Raw genomic sequence first — 23060 nt, 5'->3', positions numbered from 1 at the left:
AGCGTCTGATGATGTTTGTGTTGTTTTCTGCTCGTGCTCAGACTGCAGCGATGCGCTTCATCCGAGTCTGTTTTTATTCCCTAAACCCGTCGATCACAACGATATCGTGATTTATCCACCAATATCTGTCTTTGCTCATCGATGGTCTTAAAATGGCGAGCTCTTCCTCCAGACCTTCAGTTCAAGGAGGCACAGGTTTGATATCATGTTATTAATCTGCGCTATTATGTTTATATCTCACTGACACGACTGAAGCTTTGAAGACAGATGTGTGTCTTTAAACATTAATGTGTTTGAGGTTACATTATCAGGTCTACCATTGAATAAACCTATTCAGTGTCACATGGCTATAATAAAAATGCTTTATAATAAGATATTGAATAATGTTAGACAGCAAGTACCCAAGTAAATCCCTTCATATATATATATATATATATATATATATATATATATATATATATATATATATATATCATTAATCTCGATGGTAACAACATTTTCTTCAAAATTCTAAAATAAAACTGCATAACAGTAGCTATGTTAATGTTGCAAAAACAAAGGTCACCATTGTAATTTTTAAAGTTGTAACTTTTTCAAACCTCCATTATTCACGCTACGATCCCAGATATTTAAGCACAGATCCACCCCCCTCATTCATCTGTATGTGTCTCCTCAGAGACGGACCGTCTGCTGACCCCTGTGATGGGATACGGCTCCGGGGATCTGAACGGTGGGCGTCCCGTCCTGGACGTGAGCACCCCGGGGTCACAGCCGCGGGCCGAGGAAGAGGAGGAGGCCCTGAGGAGGAAGCTGAAGTACTTCTTCATGAGCCCGTGTGATAAATACAAGGCTAAAGGCCGCAAACCCTTTAAACTGGCCCTTCAGCTGCTCAAGATCATCATAGTCACTGCACAGGTTAGTGTGTAACAGTGTAACATATACATATATGTGTAATATATTAAGCCTGTGCCTGTGTTCATGTCTCTGTGTGCGTCAGCTGGTGCTGTTCGGTCTCAGTAATCAGATGGTGGTGGCGTTTAAGGAGGAGAACACAGACTCCTTCAGGCATCTGTTCCTCAGAGACTATGTGGATGATCCGACCGAGCCGCTGTGTGTCCACACGCAGAGAGACGTCTATGATCACATTCACTACGCCATCAAGCAGGTACTGAGCCACACACTTACATTAATTTATATAGTTATACTAAAACTGTTCAGGGATGCTTTAAATCGGTCAGACGTGACGGTAAAGACATTTATAATCCTGCTAAAGATTTCTGTTCATCAGAGAATCCTGAAGAATAAACTGTATCACTGTTTCCACATAAATATGCAGCAGCACAACTGTACTCAACACTGATAATAATCAGAAATGTTTCTTGAGCAGCATATTAGAATGATTTCTGAAGGATCATGTGACTCTGAAGACTGATGCAGAAAATTCAGCTTTGATCACAGAAATAAACTACATTTTACAGTATATTCACATAGAAAACACATATACAATTGGGATAATATTTCAGAGTTTTACTGTATTTTTGATCAAGTAAATGCAGCCTCAGTGAGCAGAAAAAAGGCTTTTCTCAAAAACATTAAACTCCATTTAAACTCTAAACTGTTGAATGCGAGTGTAGCCTAGTTTCATTAATGAAATGAGTTGAACTCACTAAAGACGTTAACATTGATTGCTACAGTCAGTGTTGTTTAAGGAACTGTTGGCTAAACAGGATGTTAGCAATATTAGCACATCAGATGAATGATGAAACACTGACCTTCATGTCGAAACGCTGAGCAGCGATAAAGATAAAGAAAGTGATTATTTATGATGCTATATCTCTTTATTTTAAGATTATTTTCTCAAATCAGTGCTAGCGTAATGCTTACTGCATTCTGTACAGTAAATGCAAAATACTGCATACAGTTTTAAACAAATACTACACCAAGCAGTAAGCCGTATGCAGTATAGTATCTCAGGCAGTTAGCTCTGGGTTTTTTTTGCACATTTTACCAAAAATGGAGATCGTCTGAGCTCATGCATACATTCTGGAGACGGTATGCCAGCAGAAGTTCACCTCTCTCTCTCTCTCTGTCTCTGTCTCTCTCTCTCTCTCTCTCTCTCTCTCTCCGTCTCTGTCTCTCATTCAGTATCTGGTTCTGCCGCAGACGTCGGTCGGCAGGTACGCATACGTTCGAGGTTCGGCTGAAAATGACAGTGCCCTCTATCTGTGCCAGCGCTACTACAAGAAGGGCACCATCGACCCGGTTAACGACACGTTTGACATCGACCCTCACGTCGTCACCGGTGGGCAGAAAATACATGTTTTGTATATCACACAAATCAATAACTCTTGATTTTAAAACTTAGCGAGTCGTCACTCTGTCTGCTGCTTACACTTTTTTACTTTGACTGTATCACTGCAAAAAATTATTATAATTTTTGTTGTGTGATTTGTTCCAGGGCAAACATATAAACATTATTCTTTTACCAAGATAATTTATTTTAAGTATTTTCTGATAGAATGCATTCAAATGAAGTGAGTTTAAAGTGATGTTAGTGGAGTATGGAAAGTATGGAAAGACATTTCCCAATCAAAGTGGGAAATGTCTCTCTTTTTTCCCTTTAATTTTTATTATTTAAAATAATAATAATTGTATTTATTATTATTATTATTCTTATTATTATTATTTGTAAAAAAAATATTTGAAAATATTTGAATAATTGTATGCTATCTAATGATTTTATTACAAAATAATAATTTGGTTTATTATTATTATTATTATTTATAATATTTTTCTTACCAATATACAGGTGCTGGTCATACAGTATAATTAGAATATCACCAAAAAGTTTATTTATTTCACTAATTCCATTCAAAAAGTGAAACTTGTACATTATATTCATTCATTACACACAGATTGATATGATTCAAATGTTTATTTCTTTAAAATTTGATGATTATAACTGACTACTAAGGAAAATCCCAAATTCAATATCTCAGAAAATTTGAATATTGTGAAAAGGTTCAATATTGAAGACACCTGGTGTCACACTCTAATCAGTTAATTAACTCAAAACACCTGCAAAGGCCTTTAAATGGTCTCTCAGTCTAGTTCTGTAGGCTGCACAATCATGTGGAAGACTGCTGACTTTACAGTTGTCCAAAAAAGACGACCACTGACACCTTGCACAAGGAGGGCAAAAGAGGATGGCTGTTCACAGAGCTCTGTGTCCAAGCACATTTAGAGAGAAGAAGGGAAGGAAAAGATGTGGTAGAAGAAAGAGTACAAGCAATAGGGATAACCGCACCCTGGAGAGGATTGTGAAACAAAACCCATTCAAAAATGTGGGGGAGATTCACAAAGAGTGGACTGCAGCTGGAGTCAGTGCTTCAAGAACCACTTCACACAGACGTATGCAAGACATGGGTTTCAGCTTCGCATTCCTTGTGTCAAGACACTCTTGAACAACAGACAGGGAGTGGTGTTGGCGCAGTGGATAAAGACACATGCCTTTGATGTGAGAGACCCGGGTTCGAATCCACTGTGAGACACCAATGTGTCCCTGAGCAAGACACTTAACCCCTAGTTGCTCCAGAGGCGTGCGACCTCTGACATATATAGCAATTGTAAGTCGCTTTGGATAAAAGCGTCAGCTAAATGAATAAATGTAAACAGACAGCGTCAGAAGCATCTTGCTTCAAAAAGGACTGGACTGCTGCTGAGTGGTCCAAAGTTATTTCTCTGATGAAAGTAAATTTTGCATTTCCTCCGGTCCCCGAGTCTGGAGGAAGAGAGGAGAGGCACACAATACACGTTGCTTGAGGTCCAGATTAAAGTTTCCACAGTCAGTGATGGTTTGGGGTGCCATGCCATCTGCTGGTGTTGGTCCACTGTGTTTTCTGAGGTCAAAGGTCAACACAGCCATATACCAGGAAGTTTTAGAGCACTTCATGTTTCCTGCTTCTGACCAAAATTTATGGAGATGCAAATTTCATTTTCCAACAGGACTTGGCACATACACACAGTGCCAAAGCTTCCAGTACCTGGTTTAAGGACCATGGTAAGAAATAAACATTTGAAATATACCAGTCTGTGTGTAATGAATGAATATAATATACAAGTTTCACTTTTTGAATGGAATTAGTGAAATAAATCAACTTTTTGATGATATTTTAATTATATGACCAGCACCTGTATTTTTAATTGTTTTAAGCAGAAACACAGTTTGATCAGATATCAAGTCTATTTTTTTTTTTTTTTAAATGTAAGTCATTTTGTTTCTCAAGTAAATGTCTTTTTTTAAAATCTCTTTAGATATTTGTAATGGAAAACAAGACAGAAGTGCCAATTAAGAAGATATATATATATTTTTTACAGTGCTCCACTCATGTTTACAGTGCTATTTTTTTCAATGCATTCACTAAACGATGGCAAAAATGTTTAACAGTCATTTCACTATGAAATATGCCACAATATGGGATTAAATTTGGTTGCAACTTCCATTTACATGCCAATTTTTCGTTTCTCTAGACTTTGATAAATTAAACTGACTTAAATTTGGTTGCAACTTCATTGTAAATGGATTCTGGGATTGTCTTCTCCACAAAGGATACACATGATGCTGCCTGATAATCATCTATAATTACTATAATCAAACCCATCTATCTGAGAGCGCAGAAGAAATACACTGGACTAGTGTTCAACATTAGCAGTGATTCCTGCAGATGCTCCCTAAGAAGTCGTCTCACTAGGGTTCATGGCAGATGACGTTCTAAACAGTCTGAATGTTGCCTGGCAACACAAAGCCGCTGTCCGTTTGAATCCTCAGTGATTATAATTGAGGTGTTTTCAATCGGAGTGCTTTTATTCTCTGTTTCTGTTTGTTTTGTGTTGGTTTAGACTGTATCGGAGTGGATCCACCACTGGACCCCTCCAATCCACCGCAAGACCACTACAAGAACATCACCCTCAATTTCCAAAAGTGAGATTCACACACACACATCCTTATATATAACAAATCTATGACGACATACTAAACACTTCTTTTATGTATGAAATACAATGATCACAGACCAACACACCTTATTGGTCGATTATTTGCTCATTTATCATAGGGCAATTTTTTTTGATAAATGTTATTTATAATGAGATTTATTTCATCTTGTTTTACTGAAGAAGTCATTTTTCCATTGATGTATGGTTTGTTAGGATAGGATAGTATTTGGCCGAGATGAAAATTGTTTGAGATATTGAGAAAATGGCCTTTAAAGTTGTCCAAATGAAGTCCTTAGATATGCATATTATTAATAAAAAATTACGTTTTAATGTATTTATGGTAGGAATTTTACTAAATATCTTCATACAACGTGATGTTTCCTTAATATCCTAATGATTTTGGCATAAAAGAAGAAATTGATCATTTTGACCCATACAATGTATTGTTGGTTATTGCTATACATATAACCATGCTACTCAAGACTGGTTTTGTGCTTGTGTTTCTCCAAAAAGGCTGGTTTAGCTCAGTCTCGGGACCAGTTTTTTTTTCCTTCCTGAAGTAAATGTAGTCCAGTAGCACACACACACACCGATCGCTGATCTGTGTAAATGTGCTGTTTTTTTGCATAATTGTTGCTGAAGTTCCTCTCTCTCTCGTCTTTCTGTCTCTCCTCAGGTTGATTAATGTGACTATCCAGTTTCAGCTGAAGGCGATAAACATCCAGACGATTATCAATAATGAGATTCCCGACTGCTACACCTTCTCCATCACCGTACGCAGCACACTCAACTCGATTTACCAAATCAAATAACCTTTCAGGAAGCAGTCGTGTTATATTACCATTCAAGAGTTTGGCGTCTTCACGATTTCTAATGTCTTTTGAAAGAAGTCTCACTGAGGCTACATTTCATCAAGTGAAAAACGGAGATCTTTTATTATCTGACTATACTGTAACCTGGATAAAATCTGCTTGTCCTGCATATGTGTTTCAGATCCTGTTTGATAATAAGGCTCACAGTGGGAAAGTCAAGCTGAGTTTGCTCAACGAGGCGTCCATTAAAGAGTGCAGAGACACCAATGTGTCGGGACACGGTGAGACCACGCTCATTTGAGTCTGTGTGAGCTCCTGCTGAAGCTGAAGGTGTCTCTCTGTGTGTGTGTGTGTGTGTGTCCAGCGGACAGTTACGCACGCGTGGCCTTCGATGTGCTGGTGGCGGTGGTCTGCGGTCTGTCTCTGGTGTTGTGTGGGCGCTCCATCCTCAGAGGAATCGTCCTGCAGAACGTGAGTAGGGCCCTGGACTCATGGAAACACAATCCTGTAATGTGAAACATTTGGGAGTATGTTACATTTGGGATGAATAAATCAAACGCATGTCGGTAGACTTAAAACAGATATGGACTAGTCTGTGAATATTAAACCAGTAAGAGCTCATTTAAACATGAATCCAGCCTGTGCTGCATGCCTCTGGTTTGTTTAGGTGATGCTCATAGTGTCTCACTATATAAGGACATGAACATCATCTCCAGAGCTGCTCTGAAATCTCATGTCATATACACAGAAACATTGCTGCAACTAAAGTAAATAAACGGTCACAGGAAATAAAAGTTCGATTTAACTTGAAATTGTGACAGAAGTGTATTATTATTGTACAGTAGAAAGTACCTCTCAATGTAAACTATAATGTTTCAAACTTGATTTTTTAATGAGTAATCACATGATTTACCTTCCATGTTTTAATTTTTGCAGTAAACCAGTAAAGCAATTTGTCTGCCAAAAAAATGAATTGTTTAAGTTTCATTTGACTAAAATATTAATTAAATTGTTAATGTTTCATGCTTTCATTTGATTAGAAGAAAAGTTCAAATTCATAACAGAATGTCAGAACAAACAAAACATATTGTAGAAATGTTTTTGTTAAAAGAATTTTGATTAATAAATTCTGAAGTTGTTGTTAGAAATTAAATGGATCAGACATGCTTGTTGATTATAAAAAAACTAAATTGCACTAATTGTTTAACAAACGAATCAAATAAATAAATAAATATACAATAGTGCTGTAAAATGTAATTTTTGTTTAAACGTCGTAGAAGTTTCATGATTTTTTTTTTATTAGTAAATTCTGAAGTTGTTGTTATAAATTTAATTGATTAGACATGCTTGTTGATTATGTAAAATAAAATAAAAACTAAATTGAACTAATTGTTTTACAAACAGTATGGTTACAAAAAAATCTAATCACATAAATAGATAAATATATAATAGTGCGGTGGAATAAAACAAATTTGGTAAATGTTGTAGAAGTTTTTATTACTAAAATTTAATTTAACCATTAAAATAGTGAAAAAAAAAGTAAGTATATTTTGGGAACATTTAATGTATTTCATAGAGCCCTAAAAATTATTGTAATTAAATAAATAAATATATTTTTTATTATTTTTTGATGACTATAATTTCATTTAACTGTTAAAACTGAGTCCAGAAAAATAAGGAATGTAATCCAGTAAAAGTCCAAATGGAATTTGGAAAAAGAATCAAACATAGTCAGTTGATTTGACAGGGCTCTTCCTGAGATGTTATTTCTCGATCTGACTGCCGGTGGGTGTGTGTTGGCAGGAGTTTGTGTGTTATTTCCGTCAGTCTCTGGGCCGCTCGGTGAGTTGGAGCGACCGTCTGGAGTTCATCAACGGCTGGTATCTGCTGCTCATCATCAGCGACGTTCTCACCATCATCGCCTCCTTCATCAAGATCGCCATCGAGACCAAGGTGACACACACACACACACACACACACAGGTTACCCTCGAGTGCCGGAGGTCCCGCTGTGTCTGAGAAACTTTGTGTTGCTGCAGAACCTGTCGTCGTATGACGTCTGCAGTATTTTGATGGGAACCTCCACCCTGCTGGTGTGGGTCGGCGTTTTACGATACTTCAGCTTCTTTCAGAAATACAACGTGAGTTTATGCATTCATTCCTCCATTATAGATACGATTGTAGTTTTTATTCATGTTTTGAATTATTCCTTTATTCCTGTATTTTAATCTTAATTTAAATCTCAGTTAAAGTGATTGTCATTTATAAGCTTTTATTCATTTTTATTTCAATTCTAGTTATTTTAGGTTGTTTCATCAAAAAAGTTGTTTCGGGTTTTATTGAATTTTTTCTGTTTTTGCCTTGAAATACAAAATGACATTTTTGACAGGCTTTGTGAGATTCACATTTCCTCTTTCTTTGAGTAATTATGGATCTCTGGAAATATTGCAAATATGAAGATGTTGAGACGATGTGGATGTGTTGTCAGATTCTGATCGTGACTCTTCGAGCTGCGTTTCCAAGCGTGATCCGCTTCTGCTGCTGCGCTGCTGCTATTTACTTGGGCTACTGCTTCTGTGGCTGGATCGTCCTGGGACCCTACCACGCTAAAGTATGTTCTGTATCAATATTATATTACCCTGATAAAGTGTGATATATTTCTTTAATATCATGTCCATGTCTTGTGATCTCTGTCTCTCAGTTCCGCTCTCTCTCTACGGTGTCCGAGTGTCTGTTTTCCCTCATTAACGGAGACGACATGTTTGCCACGTTCTCGGAGCTGGAGCAGAGCGGGATGCTGGTGTGGGTGTTCAGTCAGATCTATCTCTACACCTTCATCTCGCTCTTCATCTACATGGTGCTGTCGCTCTTCATCGCACTCATAACCGGAGCCTACGACACCATCACCGTGAGTCCACTTCACTAAACCAGAAAAAACATTTACATCGATTCAAATACAATTAATGTTCAATGTCAGGAAATATTTCACATTTTTATGTAGTTTTTAGTTTTTATAAATGTACTTGAAAAACATTATAATATTAATTTAAATAAATAACTCAGAACATCCAAGTTTTAACCTCGATATTGCAAGGAAAAAGTCAGAATTGTGAGATAAAAGTCACATCTTTAATTTAACTGTGAGATGTGAACTTCACAAACTTCAGGATTGTGAGATTTAAAATTGGAATTGCGAGATGTGAACTCATGATTCTAAGAAAAAGTCTAAATGCTAATCAGACAAGTCAAAATTATTAGATGTAAAGTAAATTCTGAGAAAAGTGAAAATTGCGAAATGTAAGCATTTTTTGCAGTTTTGACATTTTTCTCAGAATTGCAAGAAGCAAAGTCAGAATTTCAAGAAAGAAATTGTGAGACAATGTTGCTCACTTTTTATTTTTTTATTCAATGTGTGGGTGGGGGGGAATGAATTGCGAGAAGTAAATGCTGAATAGTTAATATCTTGCAACTGTCTTAAAGGGTTAGTTCAGCCAAATATTAAGAGATTTGCTTAATGATGTTATCGTGCACATTTTATCTTACCATTAACATTTCTAATTTGCGATATTATTAAGAAGTTTGTCTGTGAGATCTAAGAGATTTCTCATGCGCGCCGCGGAGGCTGTCTGTCAGTCACACCCACACACAACAAGAACGAGCGTGACGAGCACACACACGCGAAGAGGATGTTCACATATCTCGTCTTTTGCGTGCTCAAGTTCGTTATTTCTAATGCAGGTGCGCAGTATGCGTGCTCATAATGGAAGCGGTGCGACGAGCTCGTTCTCTCCAGGCGCGTCCACAACGCATCGAGTAAAAAACATCTCAACTTTTCAGAATGCCGCAAGCGCACCGCAGGTCATGTAACTTCCTCACCTTTTCCGTAACAACGTTGAAAGCTCAGCCAAGATGAAGGAACAGCTGATAGCTGTATGTGGATTTTTAAATTAATTTAGTAGCAGTGCTACTGCAAGCAGTTTTTAGTGCTGCAAATCCATTTATCCATTGCTGAAATTTCCGCGTCTTCAAGGAGAGAGCAGGTCATGGTTGCTTAGCAACGGCAGACTCCTCAGGAGGACAAGTGCCCGATGGCTTTGGGGAAAAAAATCAGAAAGCGTCGCGCCTAGCGTTTTCCATGCGTTTTTAGACGTGATATGCAAACGGCCCCTTACAGTACAAAAAATCCTGCTTAATACAAAGAGTGACGATGGCGGAGACAGCAAAACGTTCCAAAGTGTGTTTATATTTCACTAGAGTTGATGCAGACAACGCTGGTTGTCATAAGTGCAACAATATTTTTGCATGTAAGGGCGGAAACACAAGCAATCTGTCAAAGCATCTTTCAAAAGTGCATTATGTGCAGACAGAGAAATGCAAAGTTTTCGACTGCCTAACACAACACAAAGTACCGATAAGAATACCGTTAAAGCACCGGACCGTTAAGCAGTATCGGTAAGAGTAGTAATACCGTTAAAACCTTAACGATACCCATCCCTATCGAAAATAAATTTTGGTCCAAAAATAGCAAAAACGACGACTTTATTCAGCATTGTCTTCTCTTCCGTGTCTGTGTGAGAGAGAGTTCAAAACAAAGCAGTTTCTCATATCCGGTTGGCGAACGAATCATTCGATGTAGCCGGATCTTCTTGAACAAGTTCACCAAATCAAACTGAATCGTTTTAAACGGTTCGCATCTCTTAATACGCATTAATCCACAAATGACTTAAGCTGTTAACTTGTTTAATGTGGCTGACACTCTCTCTGAGTTCAAACAAACCAATATCCCGGAGTAATTCATGTACTCAAACAGTACACTGACTGAACTGATGTGATGAACACCGAGCCGAGCCAGTTAACGAACGAAAGATTGACTCGTTCACGCTGTTTTCTCTGTGTATGTGTGTTTTGTGTTCAGCATCAAGCCCATGAGGTTCCTCACGTGTGTGAGCTTCACCGGTTCATCGCCGAATGCACCGACACACCGACCTCCGGAAACTTCCACAGCCCAGAGCCGTCCACGTGCTCACTCCTCTGCTGCTGCAACTAGAGAGACTGTGCCTGTGAAGGGGATTCTGGGTAACATTACTCGTCCGGCTCACACAGGAAAGGAGGAACACGCTATTCTTTGTTTGTTTCCATGTTGTGGCTGCACTCACAGAGCATCTCAGCATGCAGCTTTTAAATCTGTTATAATTAATGAGATGAATGTGTTTTTGTGAGAGTCGCCTGATGGTTTTTATTCGTTCACAGCTGTGTATTTTATGATTTTATGATTTTAGGCTTTTTTTAATACAGTTTAACATGTTAAGATATTAATGCTTTGTCAGCAGAGGAGCGTTATATGGATGATAATGTCTTTATTTCTTCTCTAGTCAGTGCTTTGTTTCAGATGTTTCTCCACACGAGTGTGTGTGTGTGTGTGTGTGTTTTACAGGAAGCATAGCTTGCAGGTTTATCTTGTCATTAATATTAATGTGGTTAGTCTATTGTACCTGTCCCTGGTGCATTTGCTCCTCTCAAACACACACACACACACACACACACACACTGATGTTTGAGGAGCCTCGGGCATCTTGAGAGCTCTTCTCTGCTCATCAGGGAGGTTCTCGACTGACACAGACATGCTTTGATTGTTGTCTGTGTTTTTGGTCGATGGCGAGCTAATATCTGTCTATTAATGCCTAGCTCCATTAATTGTTAGTTATTAGCTGGGTTAATTCCTAGAAAGCATCACCATGAAGGACCGAACACCAGCTGAATCTGAATGCAGGACTGAACGGGAATGTTTGCAATGTCTCGTTCTGATTACTGTGTTATTTATGAGCTCTCGGTGTGTTATATTCGTGATATTAGTCATGGACTTCCAGCTTGTGGCAGATTAATATCAGATCCGTTCATGTGTGTTTCATCGAGCGCTCTGAAACTGATTAGATTTGTTGTTCTGTCGTGAGGAGGACAGCAGCTTTGCTTTTATGTAATCGTTTCTTACCCAGAATGCCTTTTTGATGTAGTTTCATGACATACATTGAGTTTACTGCTGATATTTGGGGGATGTTTTAATGAGATGTGTGATTTAAAGTACTTGAAATGCTGTTTTGTTGAATATTTTAATTTATTGTGTCTAACTGTAAGCTGAGATGCATTTGGCTTTTGTTTCTCATAAGTGGCATTCTTGTTTTTTAACAAAGGGATTTTTTTTTTTTTTTACAATGCACAATTTTGCACATTTTTAAGCTGGTAATTTATTTGGAGAGACTATTCTGAATGTGTGTTTGTGGTTTGTGTATGAGTTGATATGAATGCTCTTCATTCTGATCATAAACACAGACTCATTTTAACACAAATCTCAAATAAAACACATCTGTGAATGTCAACATCAAACATTCTGTCTTCTTGATTTGTGGACTGAATCACTGAAGCTTTTTCTGCCCATGTGTCAACAAGAGTCCTTTATGTCTCAATTTTTTTAATTTTCTGAAATATAATAATATTAATAATATACAGTATTAAGCTAAACAAATATAGTCATATGATAATGGTGATCAACCTAAAATGCAGACTATTGTTAAGAATTTCTCCTTTTGCTCCTTTTGCTTGGAAGAATGAAGCTCAGACAGGTTTGGAACGACATGAGTGTAGACATAATTACATTTATGTTTTTGATTTCACAATTTTGAGTGGACTTTATTTTATTATGTGCAGCCCTTCCAAATGTAGAGCTTGACATAAAGAGAACAAATATAGAATTCCCAGGGCATTAAATCAGGCTTCAAGTCTTTTTATTTTATTTTTCAAAGACAAAAATCAGTTATTGACGTTTGTAAATTAAAATAACAAAAACTTTTTGCTGGTTTATCATATTTTAAAACTTATTTAGAACGTACATTGTACAGGTCTGAGTTTTTTTTTTTTCAGAATTAAGAATCTTCGTCTCAGAATTCTAAAATTAGTTTTCCTCAGAATTTGGAATTTATGTCATGCAAGTGCGATTTAAACGGGCAATTCTGAGAAAAATGTGATCTACCTGCTGATCTAAAGTGAGTGCGCTGACACAGATGCTCCAGTAGATGGAGCAGTGAACATCCTGAGACTACAGCTGGAGGAGGGGCTGTGCATCAAGAGCCAGACTACTGAAGAAAACAGACACAATAAAACTGACATTGATAAATGAAAGCTGGCAAACCATTGGAATGCCTCTGCGCTTCAGTCACAACACGAGCGCCAAGAGCACAGATCTACATTCACCTAGAGACACAGACTGAGTTATTATCACAAGGAAAGCCAATCCTTCACAACACAAACACAAGAAACATCATTATATGACATTTGAGAAGATAACCGAACCTTCTGATGGTGGGAGACATGTGTTTTAAGATGCTGTTGATGGGTGGTGTGATCAGATGTGTCTTTGGGTCCTCTTAACGCTCTCATGCATTATTCAGTGCAGGATGGAGCCGCAGGAAGCACAATCGACTGACCATCAGACGGACTGATAGACTGAAGACTGGAGCCCAAGGGAGAGAAGAGAGCGCAGTTCCTCCATGTCCTGCATTAAAGGTGGCCTGTTACCTGTCAGTCTGTCACCTGAGGCCTGAATATTTCATGTATACGGCGTTTGTTTCAGGCGATCACTGTGCTCATGTAGAGTCATGTTGAAGAGGCTTTTAAAAGCAGGTGAAGGACCTTGACAAGAACAGACCAAAAGTGAAGCCAAGTGGAAACAAACCCAGTTTTCTCAGAATACATTCTGTCCTAGTGAGTGAAATTAATTCAAGTACATTAATAATTGTTTGAATATATATATTTTTGTACTTCCAGAAGATGAATCTGCAGACCTGTGAGCACAAGAATGACATGTATTACAAGAGATATTGCCAGATGTAAAAGCCTTTCAATCCCTCACATCATTTTATTCAAAAATCAATTCATGAGGTTAGGAATTAACAGTATTATAATTTTTGTACGACTTCCTTGATTATAAATAATGTTTTATAATGCATATCTTATTAATGGTATGCCTGAGAGCATAGTAAAGGCTCATTTAAAGTTCACTGTGTTTTACAGTAGGCTGCATAAACGTTTTCTTAAATGAAGTTCATTTTATCTAAAGGCTAATGTACTGAGACAATTTAATTAATGCTGTTATTTAGTCATTATTTTTCCGTTCTCATAATCGTCCTGCTGTTTGAGGGTGTTTCGGGCGTGATGCATGCGCGAGCGTGTGCTTCGTTAACGTTTATAAGCTGCATGTTAATCAGGTGCAGTCCTGTCTCCAGGGGAACCGCGCGCATGTGCGAACGAGACGGTGTGCGCGCGCAGGACGCTGAGCGCGGGATTTGCATGCGCTGGCATCTCCACCCGTACATAAGTGTGTGTGTGTGTGTGTGTGTGTGTTCACTCCCAGTCCATCTGCGTGTTTGCCTTGAGCGTGTTTCTGATTCAGAGTGCGTAGTATTTCTTCTGTCGTATCAGAGACGCTCTTCTTTAATGGTAGGCCTTTCCCTGTGTTTACATTGACTTGCCTGATATTCTCATATTATCATAGGAAGGGAATTATACACTAACCAGACCCTTTTCCTGTGTCCTTGGTTCAAGAAGTAGGTTATATCATACTCTTTTTCACTTTAAGCATGTGATAAACAACAACAAAAACAAAACAAAAGAGTCCTGAGTCATGAGCCAAACCAACCAGCTTATGAATCACTGTGCAAAAAGGTATCTGAAAAGACAAAGTGTGTGCTTAAATTATTTATAATCATTGCTAATGGCGTAACTGAAATATGGTACAATGCAAAACATTTTAAATAAAGCGATAATTCACCCAAAAATGAAAGTTAACTCTTTATTTACTCACTCTCAAGACAATGACTTTATTTTTTCAGACGAATACAATTGGAGTCATACAAAAATATGGCACTTTCAAGCTTTATGAATGGCTGTGGGATTTTGAAGTCCAATAAAGTGCGTCTGTCCTTCATAAAAAGTGTTCCACATGGCGCCCATGGGTTAATAAAAGCCTTCCAAAGCAATCAACGCATTTGTGTCAGAAAAATATCCATATTTGAATCTTTATAACCCGTAATCTCAAGCTTCCACTAACTGTCCTACGCTCTTTATGAGTAGTGTTTCTGCAGATCATGTAGGATGTAGATGCAGTGTAAGCTCTGGTCAGAATATGCTGGTCTCGTGAGAACTAAGTTTTGTTTACAGCAAAGGAAAACCAGTCTCCTCTTGGTTTATAGTGAAATTTAAACACTTCCCACCAGAGCTTACACTATGCTATCTGCTGGAATGCCACTCTCTTATGAACGTACTTATGACAGTTAGCAGACGCTACAGATTTTTCTAGTAGAACTCTGATTGTATTCATCTGAAAGAAGAAAGTCATATACACCTAGGATGGCTTGAGGCCGGTAAATGGCTAATTAATTACACAATATTCGTGACCACCATTTGATAATAATAGTGTTTTAAGAATAATGTTTTAATGAAAAAATGCTGGAACTTAACTCATAGTTTTGATTAGAAAACATGGCATCTGGTCACAAACCGATGATCACACATCATCTGGCAGCAGGAGGACAAATATATAATAGCATTCAAATCTCAAATCAAATCTGATATTACAATATTTTTTTAACATTTGCATATGATTGTTGCATTTTGCCCCCTAGTTGTAGAAAACAAATAAGGATTGAACTTTTTTCCTCCTTCGCTTCTGCTCTGAGTTTCCGCATTGGGCTGTTTCTGTTTTAGGGAGTGTTTGTTCCTGTCATGTTTCTAGCTCAGGCTTGTGTTTTGTGTGAGTGCCAGTGTTCTCTAGCTGTGTTGCCCAGCTTCAAGGCTGAACGCTGGCACTGGGGAGAAAACAATCAGATAAATAGCATAGGAAGTGAGTGGCGGGTCTAATGCCCCGCCCCTTCCTACCGGTTCGGCACCGGCTCTTACCACGAGGGTCAGGATATTTCCTCCCTTTGTGTCCGCTACTGAACGGGGCCAAAACGTCCGTCAGCCAACACACTCACATTTGAGCGCTCAGAGGTCTGGACTCTCTAAAATGTCACCCTTTATTTTGCCTGGATACTCTGCTGTTGCTAAGCATGAGGTCACCGCACAACTCCAAAAGCTCTATGATGTCATAGGCTCTATCAACATACAATAAATCCAGCCTGGTTTTTGGCACCTAAATAAAATAAAGCTGCTTCAAAAGGTTCTTCAAGCGATGCCAGAGAAGAAGCATTCAGTCAAAGGTTATTTAAAGAACCAATGTTTTCATACCTTTTGATAATCTCAAGAACTTTCTTGCACCACAAAGAACCTTTTGTGAGACAAAAAGGTTCTGCTATGGCATCCCGAAGCACCTTTATGTTTAAGAGTACATGTATATTCTGTAATATTTCTATGTGGGTGTGTACAGGAGCCTGTCGAGATTGACATGTGTTTGTATTTAAATGATGAGGTTGAAATTAAACAAAACTAGGAAAGCATGAGCTCATACAGAACCACTGACATCTCTATTCAGTTTTGCAATGCTATTGTTGCCAATACAATTCATACTGACAGATCTGTAAGACTGTGCTCATGGGACCCGGTGAAAACTGCAGAGAATAAGCACAACAGGAGTTTGTGTGTGCGTGTGTGTGTGTGTGTGTGTGTGTGTGTGTATCAGAAATACATCGGCTTCTGCTAGAAGAACATTTACATGCAGCTTTGTTTGTCAGAAAAGGAGAACACTCACGAGACAGAGAGGCAGACAGACATGCCGAAAGCCCACCCTGTGTCCCACCGTCTCAACAGCGCCAGAGAGAAAGGAAGACAAAGACTTGCATGAGAGCAGCAGCAGTCTAGAGGCTTCTCCGGAGTGTCTGGGAAAACAGGCTAACAAGCAAACGCTACCAAACCGCATTCAGATAATAGAACAAATATGTATTTTGCACATATGAGCATGCATTCAAACTGTCCACTGAGCAGATTTTAATGTGCTTACACAGGTGTCTTTAAAGGGTTACTCCACCCTAAAAGGACAATTTTGTCATTTCACGTACATCATCATTATACGTGAAGACTTAATTCAACAATTCCTCTCCCCTGTTTTATTTGCACAAGTATTCATTACAGTCGCTTCATAATGTTACGGTTTAAACACTGATGGCGGACTATTTTGATGATGCTTTCAATACTTTTCTGGACCATGACAGTGTTATTTACTTGGCAGTCTATGGGACAGTCAACAAGTCTCCCGGTTTTCATCCAATCTTAAATCGTGTTCCGAAGACAAACAAAGCTTTTACAGGGTTGTAAATCTTGTAAAACGATTAATGACAAAATTTTAATTTTGGGGCGGAGTATCAGTTTTAAGCAGTAGGCCAAATAAATCTGTCTGAAATGTCCTTCTTGTTTAAATACACCTCTAAATGCTAAACCAGAACCTATTTGATTTACTTTCACCCCCAAGGTTTAAAATGTTATATGTATAAGCATGTGGTTCTCAACTGGTGAGCTGCAAATCGAAAATGTTGTGCACAAAGAGACAAAAAAATAATCTGAAGTGTAAATAATAAAACAATATTATCATGCATAGCCATAAAAGCAAAGTAAATAGGTGTGTCAACCTTTAAAGAGGAGAAAATGCTGCCAAAATCGACCAGATGTCAGTTTTTTTCTATTCAGCTTATGTCTTTTAAATAATTTTGAATATAGTATTGGTCAAGGTGTAATCCATGTCCTGCAGTAAAACATAACTTCTCTGCTGTTTTAGTATCAAATACTATTACAGTTTTTTATAATTGTATAATTTATATATATTTTTAGACATATTTGAAATGTATTTAACATGTATTTGTTTTACACGTTTTAGTACATTTGGTGTGTTTTTCATTTTTATTTTTAAATATGTAATGATACGTTTTATTGATTTTTATTTTTAATTGTAATTATTTTAATACTTTAAAAGAAAATAAAAAGGTTTGCCCTGCTAATGAAATCCCCCTTTTAAAAACATTTAATTGTTTCCGTCAACGTTTATCTTATGTCGAGAAACAGAAATGTTAAATGGTTAAGTTTTAGTGAGTCCTCCCCCTGTTCCTCTTGCTCACTTGTGTGCATTAGTAAAAGTGAAGAGTGAAAGTGAAAAGAAATGGCGGGAAGGCGGGCGTGGGGGGTGGGCTCATGGGGGCAGGGGCCGCACTGGGGTCCGAGGCGACAGAAAAGAAGAGCGACAGCGCGTAAAGAAAGGACGCGAGGTGGCCTCTTCTGCGATGACATCATCCCTCATTTGCATAAATCTCCGCCTGAATTGAAAGCTCATTGGTCACCGAAGCTGCTCTCGCTTTTCATCCTTTTCAATGCTCCCTCCCGCGACCGCATAGTGTGCGCGTGCGTGCGTGCGCGGACCGTCGAGCGCCGTTCCATTCTCTGCTGCCAGGAGACGCGCATCTCTTTTATCGCCGGTAGACAGTCAGTCAGCTCCAAACGACCTTTGTCAGAGCTACTGATTTTTATCTCAACATTTGTTGCCGGTTGTTCTCGACTCGCAGAGCTGTCCTCCGATTCCACTTGGAAAAAGAAAGAAAAAAAATAAAAAATCGTGGAAGACGCGAGTACGGACTGGGCGTTGCTGGAGGAAAAGCGCTAGACTCGGTAAGATTCGCTCTGTGCCGATCCTAGAGAAACCCGGCGATTTATTAAAAGCGTTTTTCATTCTCGAAACTAATTAAATAAATAAAAAAATGAATGTCAGTGTCAGTTTAAGAAATGCTTTTCACTCAGCAGCATGATTTACGACTGCATGCATTGATGTGTCCATGAATATGTATGAGTTCCTGTTCATATCGGTCATTATAATACCGGCGGAATACATGAGATCATCAGATGAAAATGCCCCTGAAGCGATCAGGTTTCACACCGGTTTGATTCATAGGTTTTCATCTCCCACACCGGTTTAGATATGTTTTTGGTTGATGTTTTTACTGTATGTTAAGCGGCACGGATTGTCTCCCTTTATTCCGTGTCGCCTTGTTCATCCTTTGAGTCCGTTTCAATGGTGGATGTCTGGGCGGTGACGGCAAGCCCACTCCTAACTGTGAGCGATAGAAAACCACGAACAGTTCAGAAAACACATATCGCGCTGGCAGATGAATTATAATGCAGTTTTTCTGCATGTGCTGGTGTGTTTTGTGTGTTTCGCAGCAGTGAAACTTTCCGCTCGTCTGTGCGCGCGAGTCTTTTGTTCTGCGCCCCTCTTCACGCGCCCGCTCCACATCCAGTATTCACCCGTACGGTCCATATAGTATTGACCCGGTCTATAATGTATAAAACCCGCCGTATACAATGTAGCCTATAACAGTCACTGAATTTGCTGGTAGGCTATATTGTACTGGATCATTGGCCAAAATCAAAAAAAAAAAAAAAAAAAAAATTGTCCCCTACTCAAGTGTGTATATATATATATATATATATATATATATATATATATATTAACTATTGAAATATATGAGTATCTGTTTTCCATTGGAAGTGTTATTAAGGCTGATGCTGGTGTATCAGACCTCATAATGATACTGCAGGAATTAATTAAAGGACCCAACCCACCAAAATACACGCCCGTCTGTGCTGTCCAAACCCTGTCCATTTATAAGAGACAGAGACCAGACAACAACCAGCAGCTCGATACCATTCAACGCTCTACTGTGAAGTATTGATATTTCTCCATATAAAAAGCAACAAGGGTGATTAATCGGACTGGATTTCTAGTAATGTACTTTTAGTTTTAGAGAGGATCCCGGGTGAACTCTTTCCAAAGGGCCTGTGGGGTCATTTGGATTCGTTTTATGTCTGTATTTTCATCTTCTGGTGGTTTAGGGACAATGGAAATCAACAGGGTGGTTTCTTGGCTCCGCTCGCTGCGCAACCGGAGTCAAAATGATACGTTTCGCAGCAGGTGCGGCTTGGTTTAGCTTGTCCCGCTGCTAAATCTTGGCTTTGTAAGTCAGATCATCCTTTTGTCTTGCTTAATAGTTCCCTTCTCTCTTCTTGGCAAACAAAAGGTTTAAGACGGATGCCTCAACCCCCTGCGGCCAGCATCTCACTGCTCCAGTGAGGCTCCATCAGATCTAGTTCTTCTGCTTTTGTCTGGTATATTTAGTATAAATATGGAACAAATTTTATACATACACACACATATATAATGTCTAAATGACAGATCATTTTAGTAATACAGACTATTTTAAGCTGATGACTCACTGCAAAGGTCACAGTGAATAATTCTCGCTAATTATCCCAGATCCAGTTTTATTTGACTGGCATTGTTCTGTCTTATTATGATTCCGATACAATGCTGTAGCGGTCTAACTCCAGCCTACAGGGATAATTAGGCTCTTGGTTGGAGGCATTGCCAGCCATTAGAAATGTGTCATGGCATGATGGGTAGTGACTCTATGAGGAATGGGGATTGGACTCATTAGAGAAGAAATTACAGCAGATGACATCAGAAAGGTCATATTCTTGTCTATGATTATCTGAAGAGACATAAGAGAATGTGACTATGCATTATTTGGCTTACCAACATTAGCTTGCTCACTGTATGATCTTAAAAGTAGCATCTTTTCTTTCTTTTTTTTAGATATATTGGCATTGTGAGCTCCATGAATAACGTTTATCATCCATGGAACCTTTTCATTGGACAAAAATTCTGTATAGTGAAAAAAGGTTCTTTGGATTTAAAAAAAATGTTCTTGACACTAAGAATTTCTTTTAAGAATTTTTCACTGAATGATCCAAAATGGTGTTTCTGTTGCTTTGCTTAAAGCCTTTGTTTGGACCCTTCATTTTTAAAAGTGCAGTCAGCGTTGTCGTCTTAGGATGCAGTTGCAGTGGTTTTCCTGTGTCATCTGTCCCGTTCTGATAATTCTCTCTTATTGAAGCACTCACTCCTCCAGTAAAGATAGCACCCTGGGGGCTGAGCAGTTGTTGCAGTGGACAGTTGGCGCTGTTAGTTTGGGATATCGTGTTGCAGCTGTGGTAATTGGAAGGGTTTGTTGCATTCTGAGTTCTTTTTTTCGGGGAGTGTTTTGCGGTTACACTTCAGCTTTCTGTAAACACGTCTTCTGTGCAGTTGTAGCACTCTTGCTGTGTTAATCTCCGTCTGGAGCAACATTATATCAGAGCAGACATGCAGTCCTGTCTTGGTGCATTTTGGTTCAGTATCCTTTGTTCCAGTCTTGGCAGATGTCACTCAGTGAATGGTGTCTTTGAGATTTCATGGGGTACTGCAGTTCACTGATGGATGTACTGACCTGCTGTTTTTTAAAAAGGTTACAGTACACATTCTGTAAGAATCCGTTCAGTGTCTGAATGCCATATTAAAATAATCTGTCCTGAAAACTAGGTGTCTTACTGCTGCAGGCCTCCATGCAGTGAAAAATTGCAACCTACTTTACAAAGGCATGAGACAAATTTTTTTCTCAGCATCAACCTCAAGGTGTTCATAAAATCAGCATCTTAAAGGAACACTCCACTATTTTTGAAAATAGGCTCATTTTCCAACTCCCATAGAGTTAAACTGCTGGGTTTTACCGTTTTCTAATCAATTCAGCCGATCTCCGGGTCTGGCGGTAACAGTTTAGCTGTAGCTTAGCATAGATCATTGAATCTGATTAGACTGTTAGCATCTCACTCAAAAATGACCAAAGAGTTTAGATGTTTTTCCAATTTAAAACTTGACTCTTCTGTAGTTACATCGTGTACTAAGACCGACAGAAAATTGGGCATGCACCCATGGTACGACAGCAAAGTTCCTTGATTATTACGCCGGAATAAGAATATAGGTCCTAGCTATATCAACCTAGAAAATTGCAACTTTTCGGTTGGTTTTTGTACACTATGTAATTACAGAAGAGTCTAGTTTTAAAAATGGAAACATATCAAAACTCTTTGGTCATTTTTGAGTAAAATGGTCTAATCAGATAGGTCAAATCAATGATCTATGCAAAGCTAAGCTAAGATTGCTACCACAAGACCCAGAGATCGGCTGAATGGATTCAAAAATGGTTAAACTGAGCCTATGGAAAATGAGCCTATTTTCAAAAATAGTGGAGTGTTTTAAGCTTTGCTCAGATTTGCTCATTCATTCATTTGCTATGAATTCTTATATTTCAAGATCAGTTCATCAAAACAGAAGTCTATATTGCTGTTAATAATTTATCTTAAAAAATTGTTGGAGAGAAATTTGGGATATTTAAAGACTTTGAAAAAGAACATCTGCGTAATATTAATTTAATCTAGGACATAATTATTTTGTATATTCTTCATCTAAAGCAGCTGAACAGCAGAACAGAACATAAACTCTATTATGTGCAACCAGGGGTTGAATACTTTTGCTCAGAGTCACAGCAGTGGAAGGACAATCACTTATGCAGGAGTTTGAACCTACAACCTTTGGATTGCTAAATCCCCAACCATAACCATTTAATACCAATATTTGGTTGTATATAAGATGGCTTCATGTAGATTCGCTCTTTGCCAACGGACACATTATGAAGTTTTCTGTTGAGTCAGAACAGAGGCTCAGAGTCCATCTGGAAGGTGCTGGTCAGCTGTGAGCAGAAGGATAATCCTCTTATAGGTACAGTCATTTCCTGTGGAGTTTGTGTGTGTGTGTGTCACTTCCTCCTGTTTGCTGAAGGGTATGTTTATTGTCTGCTGCAGATGATGTTTGTGGCCATGCTGTCACAGGCAAACACACACTATCAGATGTCATTGATCAAACCCCACCATCTGGTTTTTATCAGTGGTTATGTAATTTGTCTCTTTAGCTTTTTTGTGCTCCCAGTAGATAATAGAATCAAGCAGCTCCTCGAATTACAAATTAGTTAAATTCCCTTTTACCCCCAAAACCTCCCAATTTTAGTGTGTCCACATGTTCTGCTAATGCACTGCTCTACTCTCCCATCTGTGCTGCGAGCCCTGCACTTTCTCTTGATGATCAATATTTGTCTTTCTCATCTGGTTTCACCATTTCTCCACTTATTCTCTTGGCCAGGTGGCATGGCATGCTGGCTGGGGCCCGTATCTGGCCCGTGTCCTGTGTGCATCCCATTCTGTGGGTGTCCATCGGAGGATCGCCCAGGATTAGCATCATGCTTTGTCCAGAGTTAACAAGCTCTGTCATGTGTTAATCTCCCTGTCCCCAGAGGACCGTGTTGGTCTGCAGCTGGTTGTGATGTGTTCTGCTGCTGTTCATTGACTGAACAGAGGT

General features: G+C 38.7%; 1 protein-coding gene across 1 annotated transcript; it reads left to right on the top strand.

The window, feature by feature from the left end:
- Positions 1-10912, top strand: LOC113067769 (mucolipin-1-like). Its single transcript, XM_026240226.1, has 13 exons — positions 1-195; positions 677-915; positions 998-1165; positions 2146-2302; positions 4900-4981; positions 5672-5768; positions 5989-6088; positions 6172-6278; positions 7611-7760; positions 7846-7947; positions 8295-8417; positions 8508-8714; positions 10722-10912. Exons 1-13 carry the CDS (start codon positions 153-155, stop codon positions 10851-10853), a joined length of 1707 nt encoding a protein of 568 aa, XP_026096011.1. The 5' UTR covers positions 1-152; the 3' UTR covers positions 10854-10912.
- The last annotated feature ends 12148 nt before the right edge of the window (positions 10913-23060 follow it).

The sequence above is a fragment of the Carassius auratus genome, linkage group LG28B, assembly GCF_003368295.1.
Source record: "Carassius auratus strain Wakin linkage group LG28B, ASM336829v1, whole genome shotgun sequence".
Taxonomy (NCBI): domain Eukaryota; kingdom Metazoa; phylum Chordata; class Actinopteri; order Cypriniformes; family Cyprinidae; genus Carassius; species Carassius auratus.
Note: the sequence above shows the minus strand (reverse complement) of the source record. Positions and strands in the feature narration are given on the sequence as shown.

Excerpts from the sequence above, each read along its gene's own strand:
- LOC113067769 (XM_026240226.1), top strand. The coding sequence starts at position 153 with ATGGCGAGCTCTTCCTCCAGACCTTCAGTTCAAGGAGGCACAG. Across the intron at positions 4,982-5,671 it reads ATCACCCTCAATTTCCAAAA|GTTGATTAATGTGACTATCC; the intron begins GTGAGATTCACA and ends GTCTCTCCTCAG. Across the intron at positions 5,769-5,988 it reads GCTACACCTTCTCCATCACC|ATCCTGTTTGATAATAAGGC; the intron begins GTACGCAGCACA and ends TATGTGTTTCAG.